The 22,084-nt window shown below is 33.2% G+C and overlaps 1 protein-coding gene across 1 annotated transcript in view; it reads right to left on the reverse strand.

Moving 5' to 3' along the window:
* LOC141521137 (centrosomal protein of 55 kDa-like) overlaps window positions 1-22,084 on the reverse strand; it is a 43,617-nt gene that overhangs the window by 16,949 nt on the left and 4,584 nt on the right. The window contains 3 exon segments of the mRNA XM_074233351.1: window positions 11,022-11,090; window positions 13,275-13,550; window positions 17,819-18,014. Coding sequence (XP_074089452.1) covers window positions 11,022-11,090; window positions 13,275-13,550; window positions 17,819-18,001 — 528 coding nt within the window. The 5' untranslated portion in view covers window positions 18,002-18,014.

Below are 22,084 nucleotides of genomic sequence, written 5' to 3' on the forward strand. Positions count from 1 at the left end.
ACTGGCATTTCAATCTCCACATGTCTAAAACCAAATCCATCTTATTTTCCTCTAAAGCAACTCTCAAATTTTTCCTATTTCTTTTGTTAGTACTACCATCTCCACTAGAACCCAGATTGGAAACCATGGGGATTTATCTTTTCCTTCTTCCCCACATGTCCAATCATTTTCTAAAATTCTGTCAATTTTGTCTCTTATCTCTAGTAATAACTCCTTCTCTTTATTCACAGCACCCTAAATCTTTATCTAAATCTTCACTTGCCCTCTTCCTTTGCTATTGACTAAAAGGTGTCTATCTTCATCTTCTAAAATCTTTTACATCTTCAATTTTTCTTTACTAATATTCTCCCTTCCTTCTACCTAAAAAAAATCCTCCAAATCCTAGATACCTCCTCTTCCCTCCACTCTCCACTAAACTTCTAGAAGAGTAGTCTGTAGTCACTTGGATACACAACCTTGCTATCTATTGATATTTGGCTTCTACTCTGATTTGTTTTACTGAAACTACTCTCAAGTTACTAGTAATCTTTTTATTGCTTATGGCCTTTTCTTTGCCTTCAGAGTTAGCACCTCTGTAACATCTGTAACATCTCTCTTTGAAATGGGTCTCCTTTCCCTTACTTCTGTGATAGTGCATTCTCCTGGTTCACTTGCTTCCTCTGATGACTCTTCTTCCTTCTTCCATGCTCCAAATGTGAGCATTCAATGATCATAGGGCACAGTGGTTAGAAAGATTTAAGAGTCAGGTTGACCTAAGTTCAAATCCCACCTTAGATATTTACTATTTGTGATCAAAGGAAAAATCACATAATTTCTTGAAATTTAACCTCCTCATCTGTAAAATGGGTAAAATCACATTTTTCCCTTTCCACCTAATGGTAGGTTTTGCACAACTTAAAATATTTTGGAATTGTGAATTGTTATTCTGACTCCAATCCTTTCCCCTCTATATATCTATCTCTTGGTAATTACTGTCTACTCACAAGCATCTATGTGACTACCAAATCTTTATCTTTTTCTGACCTCTTAATCAAAGTTCCAGTCCTCCATTTCTCCTTCCCAATACCTCGTATTCAATATGTTCAAAAGTAATCTTTCCTTCCAAGCCTCCTTACTTCTCTATTTCTGTTATTTAAATCAATATCAATTCAGTTCCCAAGTCTTAAAGCCGGGGAGTTAGTGATTCCTTCCTCTACCTCATCCCTACATTCAATCAATTGCCAAGACTTATATATATCAAGGGATAACAATGAGAATGGAATAGGAGGGAGCAGACTTAAGAGACACTGCTGAAGCTGAATCATTAGACCTTAGACAGGGGAAGGGAAAACAGGAATTGAAGATGACTCTGAGGTTTCAGAACCTTATAAAAATATGACATTTATTGTATTACATCATGTGATTCATAGTCAAGCTTTTACAAATACTGTTATAGGAAACAGTGTGATGAATTCACAAGGGCATTAGTGAACTAAACAAATAGGGATGTACAAATACGGGTGTGTAGCTGTGAGATCTTTTTCAAGGCTCCTGTTTGACAATAGTAATTACTAAGAAAATCTTGTAAAATGGAACCAATGTACAAACCATCTGTAGATGAAATGTGTATCTTGATATCATCAATAAAAGTTTATGCGAAGATAAAATTGTTTTTCTTATTGTTTAGAACAATTATCATATTAAAACTTAGAGCTATATTTGCTATAGACAAGGGAGAATACATGCTGTAGGTTCTTCTGTTAGTAGTTATGAAAAATGTGTCCCTTCTATTTACCCTAGGGTCCTGGGCATCACATTTTGGGAAAAGGGTGAATAGACTGTGGTTGAAGGAGGGAATGGCTGTACTACTGAGAGATGAATAATTTTAAAGGAGCTATTTGGACAAGTAGAGGCTCTATCAGCTGGTACTAAAATATATGAGGTTCTTATGAACACATAAATTTAATTCATGATATTCACTACACACATCATCAAGTCAGAATAATGTGCCTTCTCCTTCCTTTCTTCTATCCTTCCAGGTTATTCTTGAAGTTTGATGTAAAAACGTTTGTCTAAACCTAGTTTATGCTTAACTGCTTTGCAGTTTTCCCAGCCTTCATGTTAAAGAGGGAGTCACTGAATTCCTATTCAATAGTTTCTTTTTTCTTACCTTGTTTCATTGATCTATTTTTCTTATTACATAGTTTTGATCATGCTTAGTCACTTCCAGAGCTGATTTCCGTGAGGTGAGAAAATGAGGATATATGATTGTGCTAACATAAGGAGTTCCCAGTGTGGGAATTTCTTCTTTAAATATAGACCATAGGGGTGGCTAGGTGGCATAGTGGATAAAGCACCGGCCTTGAAGTCAGGAGTACCTGGGTTCAAATCCAGTCTCAGACACTTAATAATTACCTAGCTGTGTGGCCTTGGGCAAGCCACTTAACCCCATTTGCCTTGCAAAAACCTAAAAAAATAAAATAAAATAAATATAGACCATAGATCATAACTCATCTAATAATAAATAAATCTCTATGGTATTGTTTATGGCATAAAGATCTGTCCAAGGTTGGTAAGAGGCAGGATTGGACTCAAGTGTCCTGATACAAGTTTCTAATCACACTGCCTGATTTCACTTGTACACAAATATGGTAGGGGATGGGGGTGGGGGAATGGAGAGAAGAGAATTGAAGGGTGGGTTTCTCCCCCTCAAGACTGGCTAGTGGATTTGTCTTTGATTCCTGGAAAAATTCTAGAACACATTAGAGACAATTTATGAACATGGAGAAAAGGAAATGGTGATGATTACAAGTTTATGTGGGGGTTCATTGAGAACAAGTCACAACAGACTGATTCATTTCCTTTTTACTACAATTATAAGGGAAATCAAATCATATTTAAATTTCAGCAAAGAATCTAATAAAGTCTTTCATGAGATTTTAATGGGCAAGATGGAGAAGTAGGGACTGAAGTATAATAATCAGAAGCATTTGAAACTAGTTGAATGATCAGACCCAAGAAGTGGTGATTATCAGATCTATATCAAGTTGGAGAAAATAGTGGAATGTCACTGGCATCTGGCTCTATTCTGTTCATCTTTTTTCAATGACTTGAATAATGATATAATTACTTGTCAAGTTTGCAGAGGACACAAAGCTAGGAAATCTATCCAATTAGTATTGTATTTTCTTTTAATTGCTGAATTTATTGAATGATAGGAAATGTAAAAAGATGTTAGAATGATGGACTCTAATAAATCTAATAAATTTAAATTGAGTAGAGAAAAATATAAAGATTTACACTGTAGTTAAGAAATCAACTGGAGGGGTGGCTAGGTGGTGCAGTGGAGAGTGCACTGGCCCTGGAGTCAGGAGTATCTGAGTTCAAATCCGGCCTCAAACACTTAATAATTACCTAGCTTGTGACCTTGTGCAAGCCACTTAACCCCATTGCCTTCCAAAAAATAAAACCCTAAAAAAAAATCAACTGGACAGAGGCAGTATGATTTTAAAAAGTTTGTGTAAAAAAGATGTGAGTTTTATTGGATTGAAAGCTCAGTGTGAGTCAACAGGTGACATGACAGCCATAAAAGTGAATGCTATCTTACGCTGCCTTAATATATAACAATTAAAGCAGATTATCCAGAATGAGGGAAGTTATGATTGTACCGTATTGGCCATACTGTATCTAATATATTTTCAGTTTGGCAATATTTTGAGAATTTTTAAATTATTTAAAGATTTAGAGGGACAAAACAGAAAGGCTGTCATAGAGAGGACAGACTGAACTTGTTTTATTTGAATATAAAGGGCATAACTAGGAGCAATACGAGGAAGCTACATAGAGGCTCCATATAAGGAAAAACTTCCTTACAACCATATTTGAACAAAAGTGAAATACAAATTCTCAAATGGTAATGAACTTTCCATCATAAATGTCTCCAGGGGAAAAGCTACATAGACATTTTGGAGGATATTAGAGGGTTTTCCTTCTCAGATGTGTTTTTAACTAAATAAATGGTGGGAGTTCCCTCTTACAATTCTGAGTCTGAGCTTACAGAGTGAGAATTGATCTGACTTCCAATACTTCCTAGGGACTAATTTGCCAATTAAGATAAGTCCTATCTTCCCTAGCCAAGGTACTGTCTTTTGTTCCCTAATTCTTTCATGATGTCTTACACATGTTGTCACATCCATTTGGAGCTTATTGTGATATACTAGATATTGGTTTAAAACCATTTTCTGCTAAACTCCTTTGCCATTAAACAGGGAGTCACTAGTCTTCTGTTTGATATCTTCTTTTGCAAATCCTATTTCATTGTTCTGCTTTTTAACAAATAATAAATATTTTGATAATTATCATTCCAGAATAATTTGAAATCTGGTAATGCTTTGCTTCAGCTTTATTACCTTTTTTTTATCCCTTAATACTATAATTGTCTGAACTTAGGATTCTTGATTATCAGAAGAGGTAGAATGGTATTGTAGAAAGAAAAGAACTGGATTTGGAGTCTGGGGACTTATGTCCAAATTATTGCTGGTGTATTCTTGTTCAAATCACTATGGACGTCAGTATTATTATCTCCAAAAGCAAGGGAATAGACTCAGTATTGAAGATCTAACTCACTCTGAGTCCTTTGGTCTTAAGCTAGAGCAGTTCTGGGACTATCCACTGTATCAAGTGTGGCAAAACAGTGAGCATTAAATTATAGAACTAGTCACCCATATCTTTGAATGGCTGAGGCATGCCTAAAACTAGATTCAAAATTTCTTAACTTTTTTCTTAAAAAAGATCACAAAGCCAAAGAAAGAATCTACTTCAATGAGTTGTTTCTTTGGGGAACAATATAAATAGAGTTTACATCTGACTAGGTAAAAAGCACGAAGGAGCTTATACATGAACTCTACAGTGGATGATTCAGTTGGAACTAAATATTTTGATAATTAGGCACCATCCCTCTAGATCAGATGCATCCAATTGTGGTGTGGCCCTTAAAGCACATTCATGCAGCATAATCATAATCATGTAAACAGAAAATGAAGGCATGGTGAGCAAATGGGCTAACATTGCAACTTCATGGACCAGCTGAACCCTTAACTAACACGACTCAACTTTATCATTAAACTAACATTGTGCGGTCTCACAGACTACTGGAGTTTGTTTTTTTTTTAACAAAATATATGCAAAAAGGAATTAGAATATTTTAAAACATTATATAACTCATTGTAATTGTAACAGTTAGCTAAATTGCTATTTTGTCACAAGAGTTTGAGAACAGATTTCAAGATTATGGAAAACACCAAAAGCACTTCAGTATATTTGCTACTACCTTCTCAGCTGACATCAATACAAGGCAACTTGTAAATAGAATGGAGTTGCAATCAGATATGCAACTTAAAGAAAAGTTTATTCAATTAACTTTATTGCCTAAAGAAAAATAGCTGGCATTTTATGAACATGTCCTATTCATGACGGTTCTTTTGGATTGTACATATGTTTACAAGTAACTTTTTTTCCTGTATAATGCATACAAAAAGTAAAAATAGAACAAAAATTTCAGATGAGCATCTTGAAAATATTCTTCACATCACTACAACCTCTATCAAACCAGATATAGAAGCACTGGTATCAAAAAAATAGGTTTATTGTTAACATTAAAAATGTCATGTTTTCACTCATTCCACCAGTGCAACAATCAGGGACAATTTAGGGCTGTCTGCAATGGAGAATACCATCTGTATCCAGAGAAAGAACCATGGAGTTTGAATAAAGACCAAGGACTATTACCTTTAATTTAGGAAAAAAACTGTTATCTTATTGTCTGATCTTGCTATCTCTTATACTTTACGTTTCTTCCTTAAGGATATGATTTCTCTCTCATCACATTCAATTTGGATCAATGTATACCATGGAAACAATATAGACTGGCAAATTGCCTTCTGTGGAGGGTGGGGGGAGGGAAGTAAGATTAGGGGAAAAATTGTAAAACTCAAAATAAATAAAATCTTTTAAAAAAATGTCATGTTTTAGGGGCGGCTAGGTGGCACAGTGGATAGAGCACCAGTCCTGGAGTCGGAGTACCTGAGTTCAAATCTGACCCCAGACACTTAATAGTAATTACTAGCTCTGTGTGACCTCGGGTAAGTCACTTAACCCCATTGCCTTGCGAAAACCAAAAGAAAAAATGTCATGATTTTATTTTTTCTTTAAAAAGTAAATGTTTTATTATACTCATTCCTTTTTAAAATTATACTTTATTACATTGTTACATTTTATTATTAAATGCGTTAGTAATGAGTTACATTGTAGTTATAAAAAATATTCAGTTCTATTTGTAACCCTTGACAAATTTTTATTGAACAACAAGGCCCAGAAGAGCTGTAAGGTTGAATACCCATACTCCAGAATCTGGAGAATCTAGGTGTGGTGATAACCAAAAATATTGATTCAATGATTTATTTATCAGCAAACGTGTTAACTGTATATATAAGTGATTAAAGATGAGTTCCCCTGTCATCTTGCAACTTTTCTGTAAAGCTTTTAACTGAGTACACTTGAGAGGCAGTGCGATATTCCAAGAGTCCTTCACTGAGAGTGATGTCCTTGATATTGATCCTTACTAAGAATTGACTTTCAAACAATATAGAGTTTTGTCTGACCTTTAACTAGCATATGGGTGATGTACTGAGGCAATAATACACATATGCTACTAAAATACATAATGATTTAAAAATCTTGAAAAGCAATATTCTAAAAGGCCACAAGATGGTGGTATTTTCTAGAAAAGAAGAATATCTTCTCACCATGGTTATCTCTGTAATCAGATTCACAGACCAAAAGAAAGGGACCTTAGAGGTGATCTAGGCCTACCTAGTCACTTCAAGAATGATAAACTGAAGTCCCCAAGTCTTCATTTGTCTTTCTTTCCTCTTAAGTGGCTATGATCTAGAACTAATTCTTATAGATATAGATGAATGGGAGTCAGGTAATTAAAAGTGCAGCTAAATAAAATGCTTTCTATTTCTTGTGTCACAAAACAAAACAAAAAACTGTACTCCAGACTACTAGAGAATTGTGTGACCCTACATAGATTAGTGGTCCTAGACAGAAAAAGAATGCTACTAAACCTTCAAAGGTGATGTTAGTTATGCGAGTCAGACTACCAACATTCGAAGATTGTATCAGTACACCAAAGGCCTCCCACGAATTAACCTTGTCTTACAAAAACGTTACTGGGAATTATTTAAGAACTTTTAGAGAACTGTAGAGTGAAAAATTGCAGTCTAAATAGCTAACGGTATAAGTGAATGGTCAACAATAGAAACTGTATTCCTATCCTACTTTCTTCATAGGTTTTTAAATTTTATGAGTTTATGTTTGTGTGTGTATGTTCCTGCTGTTGATATTCAAATAAAGGGAAATCAGTGATAGGACCCTTCTGGTAGGAGAAGTCATTGCCAGTTTAGATAGCAAAGGAGATAGAACATGCTCTCAAAATAAATATCAAAAAACAGACCACGGGCGGCTAGGTGGCCTAGCAGATAAAGCACCGGCCCTGGAGTTAGGAGTACCTGGGTTCAAATCTGGTCTCAGACACTTAATAATTACCTAGCTGTGTGGCCTTGGGCAAGCCACGTAACCCCGTTTGACTTGCAAAAACCTAAAAAAATAAAATAAAATAAAATAAAAAAAGATAAAAGTTTAAAAAAAACCAGACCAAATAATGACTCTGGACAACAATTTCTCAGTACAATAAAAAAATCTAGTTATTTTTTTTTAAAAAAAAAGTTAATTAAAGAAAGAAACTTATCTCAAGAAACTTCTGGAATATAATGAGAGATGCAGGGCAGAATAAATAATGTAAAAGATATATGATGGTGATATCTAGGTAAGCACCTACCAACAATGTAGATACCTTGCTGTGTGTTTGCTGATTACAAAAATACAATTTAATTCCTTAGTGCAAGAAAAAACCATAGTATTTTCCTCCTACAAATTGTCTCCTATGCCATAAGAAATTCCTGAGTTACATAAAAGAGAATTCCTACTATATAAAATTAAAAAGCTCATCCAGGAACAAAAATCAATGACACTAAACTCAGGAGAAAATTATTGAGTGGGTATAGGAAAACTTTACATCAATTTTCTGACATAAAAGATCTACAGGAAATTGCTGTAAACTCATTAGACTACTCCCTTTCTAGATAAGTGGTCAAATGATGTGAACAAAATTCTCAAAAGAACAGCAACCATGATGAGGGGAAAAACTTCTTCGAGTTACTTATACAAGAAATGCAAACTAAAACAAGTATGAGAGTTCTCCTCAAGGATGATAAAAAACAAATTCATATTGGGAGGGAATATGTGAAAATAGTCATACTAATATACTGATGGATGGTGCTGTCAATTGGCCTAACTGTTGTGGAGAATATTTAGAACTATGAAAAAAATCACTAACCTCTCAATCTACTCCCCTAGAGCTCCAATCACCATTCCTGAAACTTTTCAAAGCAAAGTGCCCATCCCTGACCATCAATCCTTTAGAATAATAAAAATTTTAAATAATTAATTCTGGCTAACATTTATCAAGCCATGTGGCAAGCTAAGTACCTTACAATGATTATTTCATTTGATCCTTACAACAAACTTGGATGCTGCCATTAATCAAACAATAAACAATTATTAAATCTCTATCCCATTTAACAGATGAGAAACCTAGAGAGGTTAAGTGACTAGCCTAGAATCACACAGCTGAAGTCAGACCAGGCCAGGTGCCTACTACTTAGATGCTTCATAATGTACCATCTCTCCCTTTTAGGATGAAAGTTCCTTGAGGGCAGAAATTATCTTTAAGTATTTCTATGCCTAGTGTTTGGCATAGAATAAGCACCTAACTGATGCTTTTTCAAAGTAGGTCCCATATATATATATACATATATATATGTATATATATACATACATACATATATATATATATAAAAATACTAAAAGCAGTATTTTTTAATGGTAGCAAAAAAAACTGGAAAGTAAATGGGTACCCACTGATTAGTGAATGATTCAACAAATTCAACAAATACATAAGTGGAATGGAATATAATAACTATGCTTAAACATGTAAGAATTCAGAGGAATATTGAAATATATGAGCTGATGCAGAATGAAGAAAGTAGAAGCAGGAGTATATAACTAATTAAATAACATAAATTAAAAAATAAAACACTAAAAGGCAAGTGAACTTGAATTGGTTAAACAATATTATCTAACCAAGATAATAAAAAAAATACCCCTCTCTTTTCAGTTAAGAATTCAGAGAAGAGAGGTAAGGGGTGGAGTGGGATGGTGAGATGGTGGCAGATTTACTTGTCACTTAGTAGTGACAAATATTTATTGCATATGCTATTGGTTATTATCCTTTTATCAGTCAGTTGGGCTTAGTTTTTTGACATGAGAAGATTGGGGGTAGTAGAGAGGATTTTGGAAAATGGAGCTAGTGACATCAAAAGGCCTCAATAAAATTTTAAAGATCATAGGAGAGGACAGGATACATGGAATTATACAAACAACTCCTGAATATGAACCTTAAATGTGGCAAGAATCAGGGAAACATACTCACCAAAAGACTTTTTTTAGGGGTTTTTTCCAAGGCAATAGGCTTAAGTGACTTTCCCAAGGCCACACAGCTAGGTAATTATTGTCTGAGGCCAGATTTGAACTCAGGTACTCTTGACTCCAGTGCCACTATGCCACCTGGCCACCCTCACCAAAAGACTATTGACAGTGTCATAGATGATGTTCCACACAAAACATAAACTGAAGCAATTTTTCATAGCTAAAGATGTTTGTCAGTTGTACCAGTTTGTTGTTAATATTGTGGTGATTGTATAAAGTTCAGAAGTGTTAAAGAACCTCCTAAATATGATCCATGGCTATTTGAGAGGTTAGTAGTTCACGCAAGTAGATAAAAAACAAAGACAACTGAATAGGCAATCTTGGGTGATCATGATGGTCAATGAGTTGCTCCATATGAACAGGAAGAAGATAATCTAGATTACATTTGGAAAATCATAGTGTTTTCTAAGATCACAACCTGTTCCTGTTGCAAAAATTCACTTTTAATACCAATATTTTCCTGGCAATGATCTATGACTGTTAATGATGGTATTCTATGACATTCCATTCCACTTCAATAAATGTTTTGAGTGACCCAAATAGCAACAGAAAGATTCAATTAGCTCTAGAAGAGGCACTTTGACAAAAGGATGGGCTGCTCCACTGTGACTCTTTTGACAGTGAAGTATATTGATTCCATTTTTCCTTTGAGAATGCAAAACCACTTCATAGAAGGTTTACTTCATAGAAGGTGTACTTAACTGGTCAGAATAAAGCAGAAATCCTAAAAGACTTTTTCTGTCTCAAATGATAACTGCTGGTCTGATAAATCAAATCATGCTATTATTAACCCTCATGTGTTAAATATCAAAGCAATAAAAGATGGTCTATAAACATAAATTCAGTGGTCTCTGTAGTTTATTCATTTTATGTTAATAATCATGTATAATTTATTGTCATGCAAAAATACAATTTTATTATTCAAATATTATTTAAGTACATGTGTGATACTAGAATAAAATCACATATGACTAAGAGCAAGACATACTTTCTTCATAATTTTTTTCATTTTATGACTAAGAATTACAAGATTAAATCATTTTTCAAGTTACGAAATATAAATCTTAAAATGAGACAAGTATAAAATATATTAAAATATACATAGGTGAAAGATAAAAGGATAACTTATAAAAACAGATTCTCCCAATTAACTTGTATTATAGAAGGCATAGAACTCTTTAGGGAAAGGGAAATTTTGGGTAACCACTAATGGCAACAGACAAACTTTATAAACCTCTCTATGCTACATGGAGCAAGACCAGCATGGTGGTCTTATAAAAATTAACTCTGCTAGCTCATCAGCAATTGCCATAGAATGTAAACTCCCCTTTAAACAAAGAACTCATCAAAAGGAAAAGGTCCATTAAACTTACGTCTTTCAGTTGTATTTCCACTGCATGAATATTTGTCACAGATGTTTCAGTGAAACTTGAAGCCATGCTCTACAAATAAATCAAAGTTATTAGCTGCTAAAACTAATAAGCAAAAGTTTATGAATTTATCTAGTATATTTCCACATGCCTAAAGGCACCTTTACTTCTCAGTCTGCCATATTCTGAGAAACCATCACGACATAAAAGTATTGCAGTGAGCAGGTAGAATAAGGATCTCTTGGAGACTTAAGTATATTGGCTAAAGCAGTTTTCTACAGGTATGTTGTGCTGCTCTGAAGTCCACCAGAACAACAAACTTCCTAGTAAATAGGTCACAAAAAAACCTAAAGATTTTCCTCCAAATGAAAATCACTGCACAATTTAAGTATCTTTTGAGAGACATTAAATTGTCATGTCAAAGACAGAAAACACCTTATTTTTTTAAATTTCATTCCAAAAGTCTATTTATAACTTTGTTAACTATATAGATGATGATTAAAAAAAAGTTAAATTTTCAAGTTAGATCATAAAAAGTCAGTAATGGAAATCTATTTTAGTTCTTCAAGATTTAGTAATAAAAACTTCATTTTTTAACTAAAAAGCTCAAAAACTTTTTTTAAAGGCTCTGCTCTATATACTTTACTCCATATTTTATTTTTTATTTTATTTATATTTTATTTTGTATCTAACTATGATACCTTGGTAACAAAGTAAAATAACAACAGATAAGGAGACCAAAGATAATGCATAAGAATGGAGAGATTACTTCTAGATACAATGCTGGTTGAAAAAGCTGACTTTTTAAAATTTGTGTGGAACTGTGATTCCATTAATGTAGGGAAATCCCTCCACAGGATCATACAGCAATGCATGTGTAAGCTAGTATTTTAGAGAGAGTTGGATAATTGAGAGGTTAGATGAATTATTAGTCATATGGGCTAGTATATGCTAGAGAGAAGACTTGAATTCAGGTCTCCCTGATTCTAAGATTGACTTTATAGCCACCACACTATATTACCTCTCAAATATCAGTACTATAAAATCCATGCAGGGACTAAATTAGAATTTCTATTTAAAAGTTCATATTTGCATTTTACATTCAAATATTTTGGTTTGATTTCTATAGACTGATTTTTTTAAAGATCTAGCTAACTCTGGACTTACGTAACACCCAGGCCAGCAGTTGTAAAAAGAGAAAAATGTAATGTATGCAAAACATTAATAGCAAAAGAATTGGAAATTGAGGGGGATATCCATCAATTGGGGAGTAGAGTAGCTGAACAAATTGTGGTATATGAATGTGATGGAACACTATTGTTTCATAAAAAATCATTAGAGACAGGATTTCAGAAAAGACTGGAAGGACTTACAAGAACTGATGCTGAATGACATGAACAGAACCAGAACATTACACATTGACAACAACACTAGGTGATGATCAACTATGATGGAGTAGTTCAGACTTGTGATAGCAAATGCCATCCATATCCTGAGAAGGAACTGTAGAGTTCAAATGCAGACCAAAGCTCACTATCTTCATAAAAACTGTCTTATGTATTATATCATTTTTTTCTCTTGCTAATGGTTTTTTCCCTTCCATTTGGAAGGAATCTATGTTTAGCATAATTCCACATATAGATCCCATATTAGTTAGCTTTCTGTCAAGGAGGAGAGGAAAGAAAAGAAAAGGAGGGAGGAAAATGAAAAACTCAAAACCTTGCCAAAAAATGATTTGTGAAAACTATTGTTGCATGTTATTGGAAAAACAAATGAATTAAAACACATTAATAGCAAAAGAATTGCTAAATAAAATAGAAACAACATAAAATCTATTTGTCTCCATGTGACCAATGCATATTGAAAAACACTCTCAAAAAGAAAAGAAAAACTCTCAAAATCAAGCATTCATTCAAGACAGTAATATTTAATTTCTTCCATGCACTTCAATTAAATTATTCAAATTCTCAGGAGCAATATATGTCTCATTCATACAGTATCGATTCTGAAACATTTTTATGTGAAAATGAACAAATGAGTTGTTCAGCAAGAATAATTTTGGGGTAAAAGAAATGGTTGCTGAAATCAGTTTCAAGAAATTAGTTTCAAGTTATAAGGAAACTAATAACTAAGTAATGAGATAATCTCTATTATATTCTTTATTATGGTTACTCTATAATTACAAAATACATTTTCTAAGACTATTAGATTATGAACTAAAATTCATATGCTAAGTTCTTGTTTAAATTTAAGTACCTGTGATAAATGAAGTGCATTGGCTTTGCTTTCAAGTTCTGAAAGTCTTGTGTTTGCTACAGACAACTGCTTTTTCAGAATGTCGGTCTCTTCTGACAAAGACTTTAAAAGTTTTTCTCTCCTTTCTGCCTCTGTAGTTTTTTCTTCTAACTGATTCAGTAATGAACTGGTGCTACTTCTAGAATTCAGCTTGTCTTTTAATCGCTGTATTTCATTCTCTTTCTCCGCCAGATGATAACTATTCTTCTCCTTTTCATTTTCAAGGCTAAATATTTTCTAGATAGGAAAAAAGTAAGAATCTTACTGCAAAGTTAAATCAAACAACAAGATAAACAATGTGATACAAACAAATGTCAAAATGAAGACCAAATAATGAATGTCACCATAAAGTTTTCAATTAGTACCACAATAAATTTTTAATTTGAAAAATATGTAAGGAAATAGATATGAGTTATTAGAATATAATCTCATACATAAAGCCAAGAACTTCGCAATTCTAATTTTTTTACCTCAATTCCCAGGAATAAATCATTCCTCTTTATTTAATTAGAAAAGAACTAGAGAAAGGTAAATAGGTGGAAGTTTCTATTTAAAGGAAGTTATAACAACAGTAGCTTTTCCTTTAGCTATAGAAACATTTTCCCCATTTCCCCTTCTGGACTAATTAATTCAAAAATAGGTCGCTAGTTGAGAAAAGAAAAAACCAAGAAGGCTTGTCTTCTTTAGTATATGAATAATAACAAAAGGAGAGTAAAAACTAAGTTATATAAATGATCTTATATTTCAAAGTTTCTGTGTCAAATTGGAAAAAACAAAATTGCTGCTGATGACAACCTACTGATAACTGTATTCACATTTAACATGTTGAGTATTGACATATTAATGCCTGTAGTGTCAAAGGACTCTATCCATGGTACTAGTCTGTTCAACATTTTTATTAATTGAAATGATAGAAGACATTCTATTAAATTTGTAATGATAGCAAACAAACAGGAATAGCTACATCTAGCAATTACCCATTTATTATTCAAAACATAAGAACATAAGCATTACACTTAAATATTTTGACCATTTAAAATATCTTATTATAAGTGACATGATCATGATTCATAACTGAAAGATATAACTTAACACAATAAATACAAGTAATCAACTCGATTAAAAATATCAGTTGTGTAAAGTATGGTGTGGGAAAGCTAACTTGGGATTAGATCAAGTGAAGGAAGACAACCTGTTTTCAAATTTAGATTAGATTGAAAGTCACTTCTAAATTATCATTTTATCCATCTTTATAAAATATTCCTTTGGTAGTTTGAGTGGTATAAATCTACAAATTACCTTCAATAATATCATTTTTTTGTATTATCATGGTCTAATCATGAGTAAGGAATATTCCCTCAGCCATTTAAGTTGTTCATTTCTTTCAGGAACATCTTGTAGTTGAATCTATATAGGTAATGAGTATACTTCAGTAGGTTGACTCACAAGTATTTTATGCATGGGTACTATAATTTTTAAAAAAAAGTATTGCTAAACTAAAGTATATTCAAAGGAATGGGAAAATGAATCTGGAAATGCAAGAATGGGTCATGTCATACAAGAATAGAAAATTTGGGGATTTAATTAAGTCTATGCAGAAAAATCAGAAACACAATAAGAAAACAAAAAGGCAATTTTACTGTCTTCAAAGACTTGAAAGGGTTTGAAGATATTTAGAGTATCCCAACTAACTTCCCCTTCCTAAAGTTAAAAAAGCTAATTTTTATAAATTAGAATTTTATAAGAACTTTACTTAAAATAGTCTTGGGAAAAGTATCAAGACTATCTAGAAGGAAGCCAAGATGTGAGAAGCAATATGGTGAAGAAAGCACTGGATTTAGGAAGAACTGAGTTCAAATCCTGCCTTGAACATTACTAGGTCATGATTGTGAGCCTTAGTTTTCTCATCTGTAAAATAAGGGGGTTGGACTCAATGCTCTTTTAGTTTTCTGCAGCCCTAAAGTTATGATCCAAATTCATAATAATCTATGGTATAATAAGATATGTTACATGAAATTTTCTAAATAATTACATGAAATTTTCACATTGTTAATTAAATAATCTGAAATGAATTCTGATGTGAGGTGAAGTGAAGATGATGTAGAGGAAATGCTAGGCAGTGAGAAAATATTATGCTAGCAAATAATTAAATTCTTGCTTTTCTATGCTGACCTTTTGGTAATAAAATAAGACCATTTGTGTATCCTGGAATGTTATGGGTTTTTTTGTTTTTTGTTATTTAGTTTTTGCAAGGCAAATGGGGTTAAGTGGTTTGCCCAAGGCCACACAGCTAGGTAATTATTAAGTGTCTGAGGCCAAATTCACACTCAGGAACTCCTGACTCCAGGGCCGGTGCTCTATCCACTGCACCACCTAGCTGCCCACCTGGAATGTTATGTTACAGAAAAAACTGTCTTATACCATCCTGAAAAGTTTATCTCCCTGAACCAGGCACATTGGGTTAAAAAAACTATTGGGGTACCCTGAATCTTGCCTGCTAGACAGGCCACCTGGTGCTGGAAGAATCTTATACAAAGAGGTAGAAACTAAAGGAAAACAAAGAATATTGCTATAACAAGACTGTTAGCCAAATAGAGTTAACTATCCTTGAGCATGCTGACATAATCCATTAAACTATGCTTACACATACTCCAATCCCTTTTAGCACATTACACCATTTCTAGTTTCCCTAGTTAAATTATAGCATATCCCTCTATTAGTCATTTTAGTTCCTTTCTGGAACTCAGACCACTTGGAGAAGTGTAATAAACTTTTGTGTCCCTCTTATCTCTGAACCAGAATCTGATCATGACAATGATTTGATATGTTTCTGAATCTGTTTTAGGAAAAGTCAAGTACTTTAAATATGAAAATGGCTGATAATGAAAATGTTAAATACAAATTAATTCATTCAAACTTTTAGAAAAGAAAAACCATATCTTACAATTAAATATGGTTAAATGCATTTTAAATGTAAATGATAGTGAAGTATTGACATTATGGAAGACATTTAGAAAGAAATTTACTAGGTTTCTTAGTAGAGATAAAGATTCTGTAAGTCATTTCTAAAACATAATAATATATAATAATATATAATTTATAATTGATGCAGAGAGCAAATAGTTAAATTTGTGCCTTTCTATGCTGATCCTATTTTTCCCGAGATAGAAAAAACTGTCTTGCTCCAGCCCTGGGAAAAGTTTATATCCCTGTACCAGGCCTTAGGTTTATAAAAACTATCTTGGATACCCAAATCTTACCAACTTGATAGAACTTTGAGTGGGAAAGTTCCTGGTGAATTTTCTCTCAGGTTTAAGAAACATTTTTGTCAAGAAAACTTTGCATTACAAGAGAGATCCAGGGCCTCCTGTTTTGCAATAAGACTATTTTTGTTGACAGGGAAAACATTCTGATCCCATTCTTTCTAGTTAAGATAATTATGAAAGTAAGTAGGACCCTTTAAGTTACCTCACCACCTGGTGAGAAAAATTTTATGAAAACATTTCATTCTTTTCTTTATGTCTGTTGCTGGGGTAGATTTTCTGTGAGCAGACTGTACCTCTGGAGACCCACTCGAGGGTTGAAGGAGAAGGGTGTTAGGGAGAGGGTACTATGGTTAGGGTCTATATAAACTTGCTTCACCTTGCCTTAACATGGCTCTCTGAGACACTTTCTTGGTATGTCTGTGAGTTTTCCTGCCCTTTTCTCAAGAAAAGTAAATACTTTCTTTTGTTCAGACCTAGTCTCTGAGAACTTCTTTTAGGGTAACTCTATACCATACAACCTGGCCCTGCTTCCAAAAGAATCCTATAAGGAGAGGGACCAACAAATAATATCAAGATAACAAACTGTTATCTAAAGTGAGACATTGTTACCTGAGCTAATTATCCTTGAGCATCCTGACAAAACCCATTAGACATGCTTGCTCCAGCCCCCATTCCTTCCAGTACATACATCATTACCTGTTACCCTATAAGCCATAGTATATCTCCCTGTTAGCTGTTTTTCCCCTAAGGATCAGTATGCACACAATAGCTTTGTACCTGTGTAAATAAAACATATATGTCCTGCATATTTCCGAGTCTTACTAAGTAATTCATTCATTACTCAAAGCCTAAACTTTATCATGATGGCCTGCAGGACTTGAAGTTAGGATCTCACTTTAAAACCTGGGTTCTTCCACAATATTTATGGTAAGTTATTTAACCTCTTGTCTCACTTTTTTTTCTCACTTATAAAATGAGAATGTTCTATATAAGATGACTTCTAACAACTCTATATCTGATATATACCTTATGATTTCAATGAATTATGTATAAACTTAAAATTCCTTTGGATATGTTTAAAATAAAGGAATATTCTAAAGCAGTCTCAATGTTATTCAACCTTTTCATCAGATTGCTCATATGAGTTACAAAGGTGAACTACTGGAAGTTAATAGGATAGGGGAGAAATGAACAGAACATATAATTTAATTACAATACTGAAAAGTCGAAACCATCTACCTCTAGAAGTCTGTGTCTTTCTTTTTCTGACAGCCTTCCCTTTTCATTTGCATTTTCTTCCTCAGACATTTTAGGAACTGCGTTTTCCTTCTTAAACTTCTCGAGTTCAGTTTCAGATTTACAAGTGCTAGTTTTTAATCCCCATTTACTTTTAATGAAATCTTTCGGGCTTCTGGAGGACATATTCTGGAATATTCTGTGAAAAATAAGAATGAAAAACATATAAAAGGATATTAGTTGAAAGATTCAAACCTATACATACTTAGTTGCTCTCACTAAAACAAGTACTCAAAATGGAAAGGTGTTTAAATCATACATTGGTCCTATCATACATATATATATGTCACAACCAAGAATATTTGCAACCCAGAAAAAAATGTTAAGTGATCCTTTACATCTCTATTGCACATTACAAATTACAAAGCACTAAGACAATACCTTATTAATCTTCATAACTCTGTAAAGAAAGTAGAATACTCATTATTATCCCTAGTTTTACAGATGAATAGAGGATTAGAGAAGTTAAATGATTTTCACAAAACTTGCAGGAATTTTATAGTCAAATTCTTGAGCTCCCAGGTCAAAGAAAAAAATACTTCAAGCATCCAGAAAGAAACAATTCAAATACTGTGAAGCCACAGTCAGGATCAGGATAGCGTAAGATTTTTAGTAGGCATTTAGTAGGATTTTAAGTAGGCTTAATTAAGACCATTTAGTTTAGTTTCAAGTGCAATGTTCTTCTGTGCTATCTTTCAGAAGATGGGTTTAAGTGAGAAAAATAAAGACTAGACACTGTACAGGAAAAATTACAATATGCATGGAATGCAAAGGTGAAAAGAATCAAGTAGGCAAAAACCCAGGAGTAATGATTGGTAGTAGAGAAGTAGTGTGATATAATGAGGACTACTGAATTTGGACTCAGAGGACCTGGGTTCCAGTTCTCTCTCTGTGCTACTTACTATGTGACCTTGGGCAAGTTAATCAATCTTTATTGAGTGATCCTCTGTTTCTGCATCTAACACTCTTACACTATCAATCCCACATGGGTGTGGCAAAGTTCAAATGAGATGGCATTAAAGTAATTAACAACTTGTCAAAGAAGCATAGAGAAGAAAATACTACCTTAAAAAGCAAAATAGGACAAATGGTGAAAAAGACAGAAAAATTCATTGAAGAATAAAACTTAAACAGAATTGACCAAATGGGGGGAAAAAAGGTACAAACACTAAAGAAAATAATTCCTTAAAAATCAGAATTAAGCAAGTGGAAGCTAATGACTCCATGAAATTTCAAAACATGATAATTTCAGAATCATCGGATTATTTGAAAGCCATAATCAAAGGAAGAGCCTAGACATTTTATTTCAAGAATTTATCAAGGAAACAGTCCTAATATCTTAGATCCTGAGTGTAAAATAGAAATTTTTAAAAAATTCATCTAATCACCTCCTGAAAGAGATCCCCAAGATGAAAACTCACAGGAATGTTATAGTCAAATTCCTGAGCTTCCAGGTCAAAGGAAAAGATACTTCAAGCACCAGAAAGAAACAATTCAAATATTGTGAAGACACAGTCAGGATAGCATAAGATTTAGCAGCTTCCATGTTACAAGAATGGAGGGCTTGGAATATGATATTCTGGAAGGCAAAAGAGCTAGATTACAACCAAGAATAAGTTGTATTTAGCAAAACAGTATAATCCTTCACAGGAAAAAAATAAAGGATTGTCAAGCATTCCTGATGAAAAGATGAGACCTGAATAGAAAAACTGACATTCAAACCCAAGAGAAGCATAAAAAAAAGTAAATATGAATTAGTAATCATAAGGGTCTCAATAAAGATAAACTGTTCTTATTCCTATTTAGTTAAGATAATATATGTAACTTCTAAGAACTTCATGATTATTAGGGTAGTTAAAAGAAGTTTACATAGAGAACATGGATATGAATTACACTGCAATTATCTTCAGAAAAATGAAGGAGTAAAAAAAAGGGAAACACTAAGAGAAGGGGAAGGGAGAAGTAGATTGGGGAATTTTCTTATATAAAAATGGTATGCAAACTTTTATAATGTAGGGAAAAATGGGAGGAAGTATTTTGGGCAATGATTGAACCTCATTCTCATAGAAATTGGTTCAAAGAGGGAAGAATATACACATACACACACACTCTCTATTGTTTATGGAAATGTAAATTACCCAATAGGAAAATAGGAGGGGAAGGGAATAATAGAAAGGACAGGATAATAAAAGGGAAGATTGATTAAGGGAGGCAGTAACTAGAAGCAAAATAGACTTTTGAGGAAGGATGGGTTTAAAAAGAAAGAAAAAGAAAATGGAATGGAAGAAAAAAATTAATAATCATAAGTTTGAATGTGAATATACAATGGAAGTCAAGAGCAGAATGAATTATAGAAACCAGAATCCAATAATATGTTGTTTATAAGAGATACACTTGAAGCAGAAAGACACAGAGTTAAAAAGCTGGAGTAGGATCTGATATGCTTTCTTTGGGGGGTGGGGGGTTGTTTTGCAAAGCAAAGGATTAAGTGACTTGCCCAAGGTCACACAGCTAGGTAATTATTTGGATTTGAACTCAGGTCCTCCTGACTCCAGGGTGGGTGCTCTATCCAATGTGCCACCTAGCTGACCCTGGATCTGATATACTTTCAAGTTAAACTAAAAACGGTCAGAAATAACAATCATGATCTCAAAGAAAGAAAAAAGAAAAATATATCTAATTAATAAGGATAATTAGGAAAGGTAATTAATAACATTTTTACAGTAAGTTTCTCTAATAAAAGCCTCATTTCTCAAATATATATTAAGAATAAAACTGAATCAATTTTATAAAAATAAGAGTTGAAAAATGGTAAAAGAATATAAACAGGCAGTTTTTAGAGAAAAAATCAAATTTATCTATAGTCATAGGGGAAAAATGCTCTAAATCTATTGATTAGAGAAATTCAAATTAAAACAACTCTGAGATTCTACTTCACACCTATAAGAACTGACAAATGCTGGAGGGAATGAGGAACTAATGGACTCTTGGTAGAGTAGTGATGGTCTAACCATTCTGGAGAACAATTTGGGACTGGTTCCAAAGACTTAAAACTGCATACTTTTTGACCAAACAATACCACTACCAGGTCTATATTCCAAGGAGATTTTAAAAAAAAAAAGGAAAAAAGAAAAAGGACTTCTATGTACAAAAAAATGTTTATTGCAGCTCTTTTTGTGATGACAGAGAACTTAAAATCAAGGGATACTCATCATTTGGGGAATAGCTGAACAAGTTGTGGCATTTTATTATGACATGATGAGGGGAATGGTTTCAGAAACTTACAGAACCAATGCAAAGTAAAATGAGAAGAATCTGGAGTTAGTGGTACACAGTAACACCAAAGCTAAAATGAGGATCGACCCTGAAAGATTTGGCTACACTGATCAATAAAATGATCAAGACAATTCTAAAGGACTCCTGATGAAAAATGCTAACTGCAGAGAACTGATGAACCCAAGTTCAAATTGAAGTATAATTTTCTTGTTTTCTTTATTTTTCATGACTTTTTTCCTATGCTTAATAAGTAAATGTTTTGCATGATTTCACAAGTATAACTGTTTTCTTATTTTATTTTTCATGACTTTTTTTCCTATGGTTAATAAGTAAATATTTTGCATGATTTCACAAGTATAACTGTTGCCCCATTACTTTCCTTCTCAGTGTGTGGGGTACAGAGGTGGGAGAGAATATGGAACTCAACATTTTAAAAGAATGTTAAAAAATAAATTATTGAAATATTTGTTAAAAATATTGATAACCATATTATTTGTAATAATAAAATATTGCATTAGCTTAACAGTGTGTTAACAAGTGACTTATTCATTTCAAACTATCAAGGAAATATGGAATTTGACTTGTATATTAAGGAGAATTAAAAAAGATTGATAGGGTACTGAGTACTCTAAGTTTCTGCCTAAATTTCTGTAACATTCTAGACTCTTCCATGCCTGGTTTTTATTTGCTTGGATTCATCACAGAATACCAAGATGAAACAATAGAAATTGGATCTATAATTTCATTGGTATGGGGAACTCTTGAGATGAGGAACTTTCCTCCACCAATGCAGTTTAACACCTTTTATGCAATCTATAGTCTCAGAAAGTTAACTAAGAGGTTAAAATAACTTGCCCAGATCCACTATCAACATAAAAGGCAGTATGGTATTGTAAAGAACAAGCTTCAAAGCCAGGAGGACTTGGGTTTAAG

Source organism: Macrotis lagotis, chromosome 4 (assembly GCF_037893015.1).
Source record: "Macrotis lagotis isolate mMagLag1 chromosome 4, bilby.v1.9.chrom.fasta, whole genome shotgun sequence".
In the NCBI taxonomy this organism is placed as follows: domain Eukaryota; kingdom Metazoa; phylum Chordata; class Mammalia; order Peramelemorphia; family Peramelidae; genus Macrotis; species Macrotis lagotis.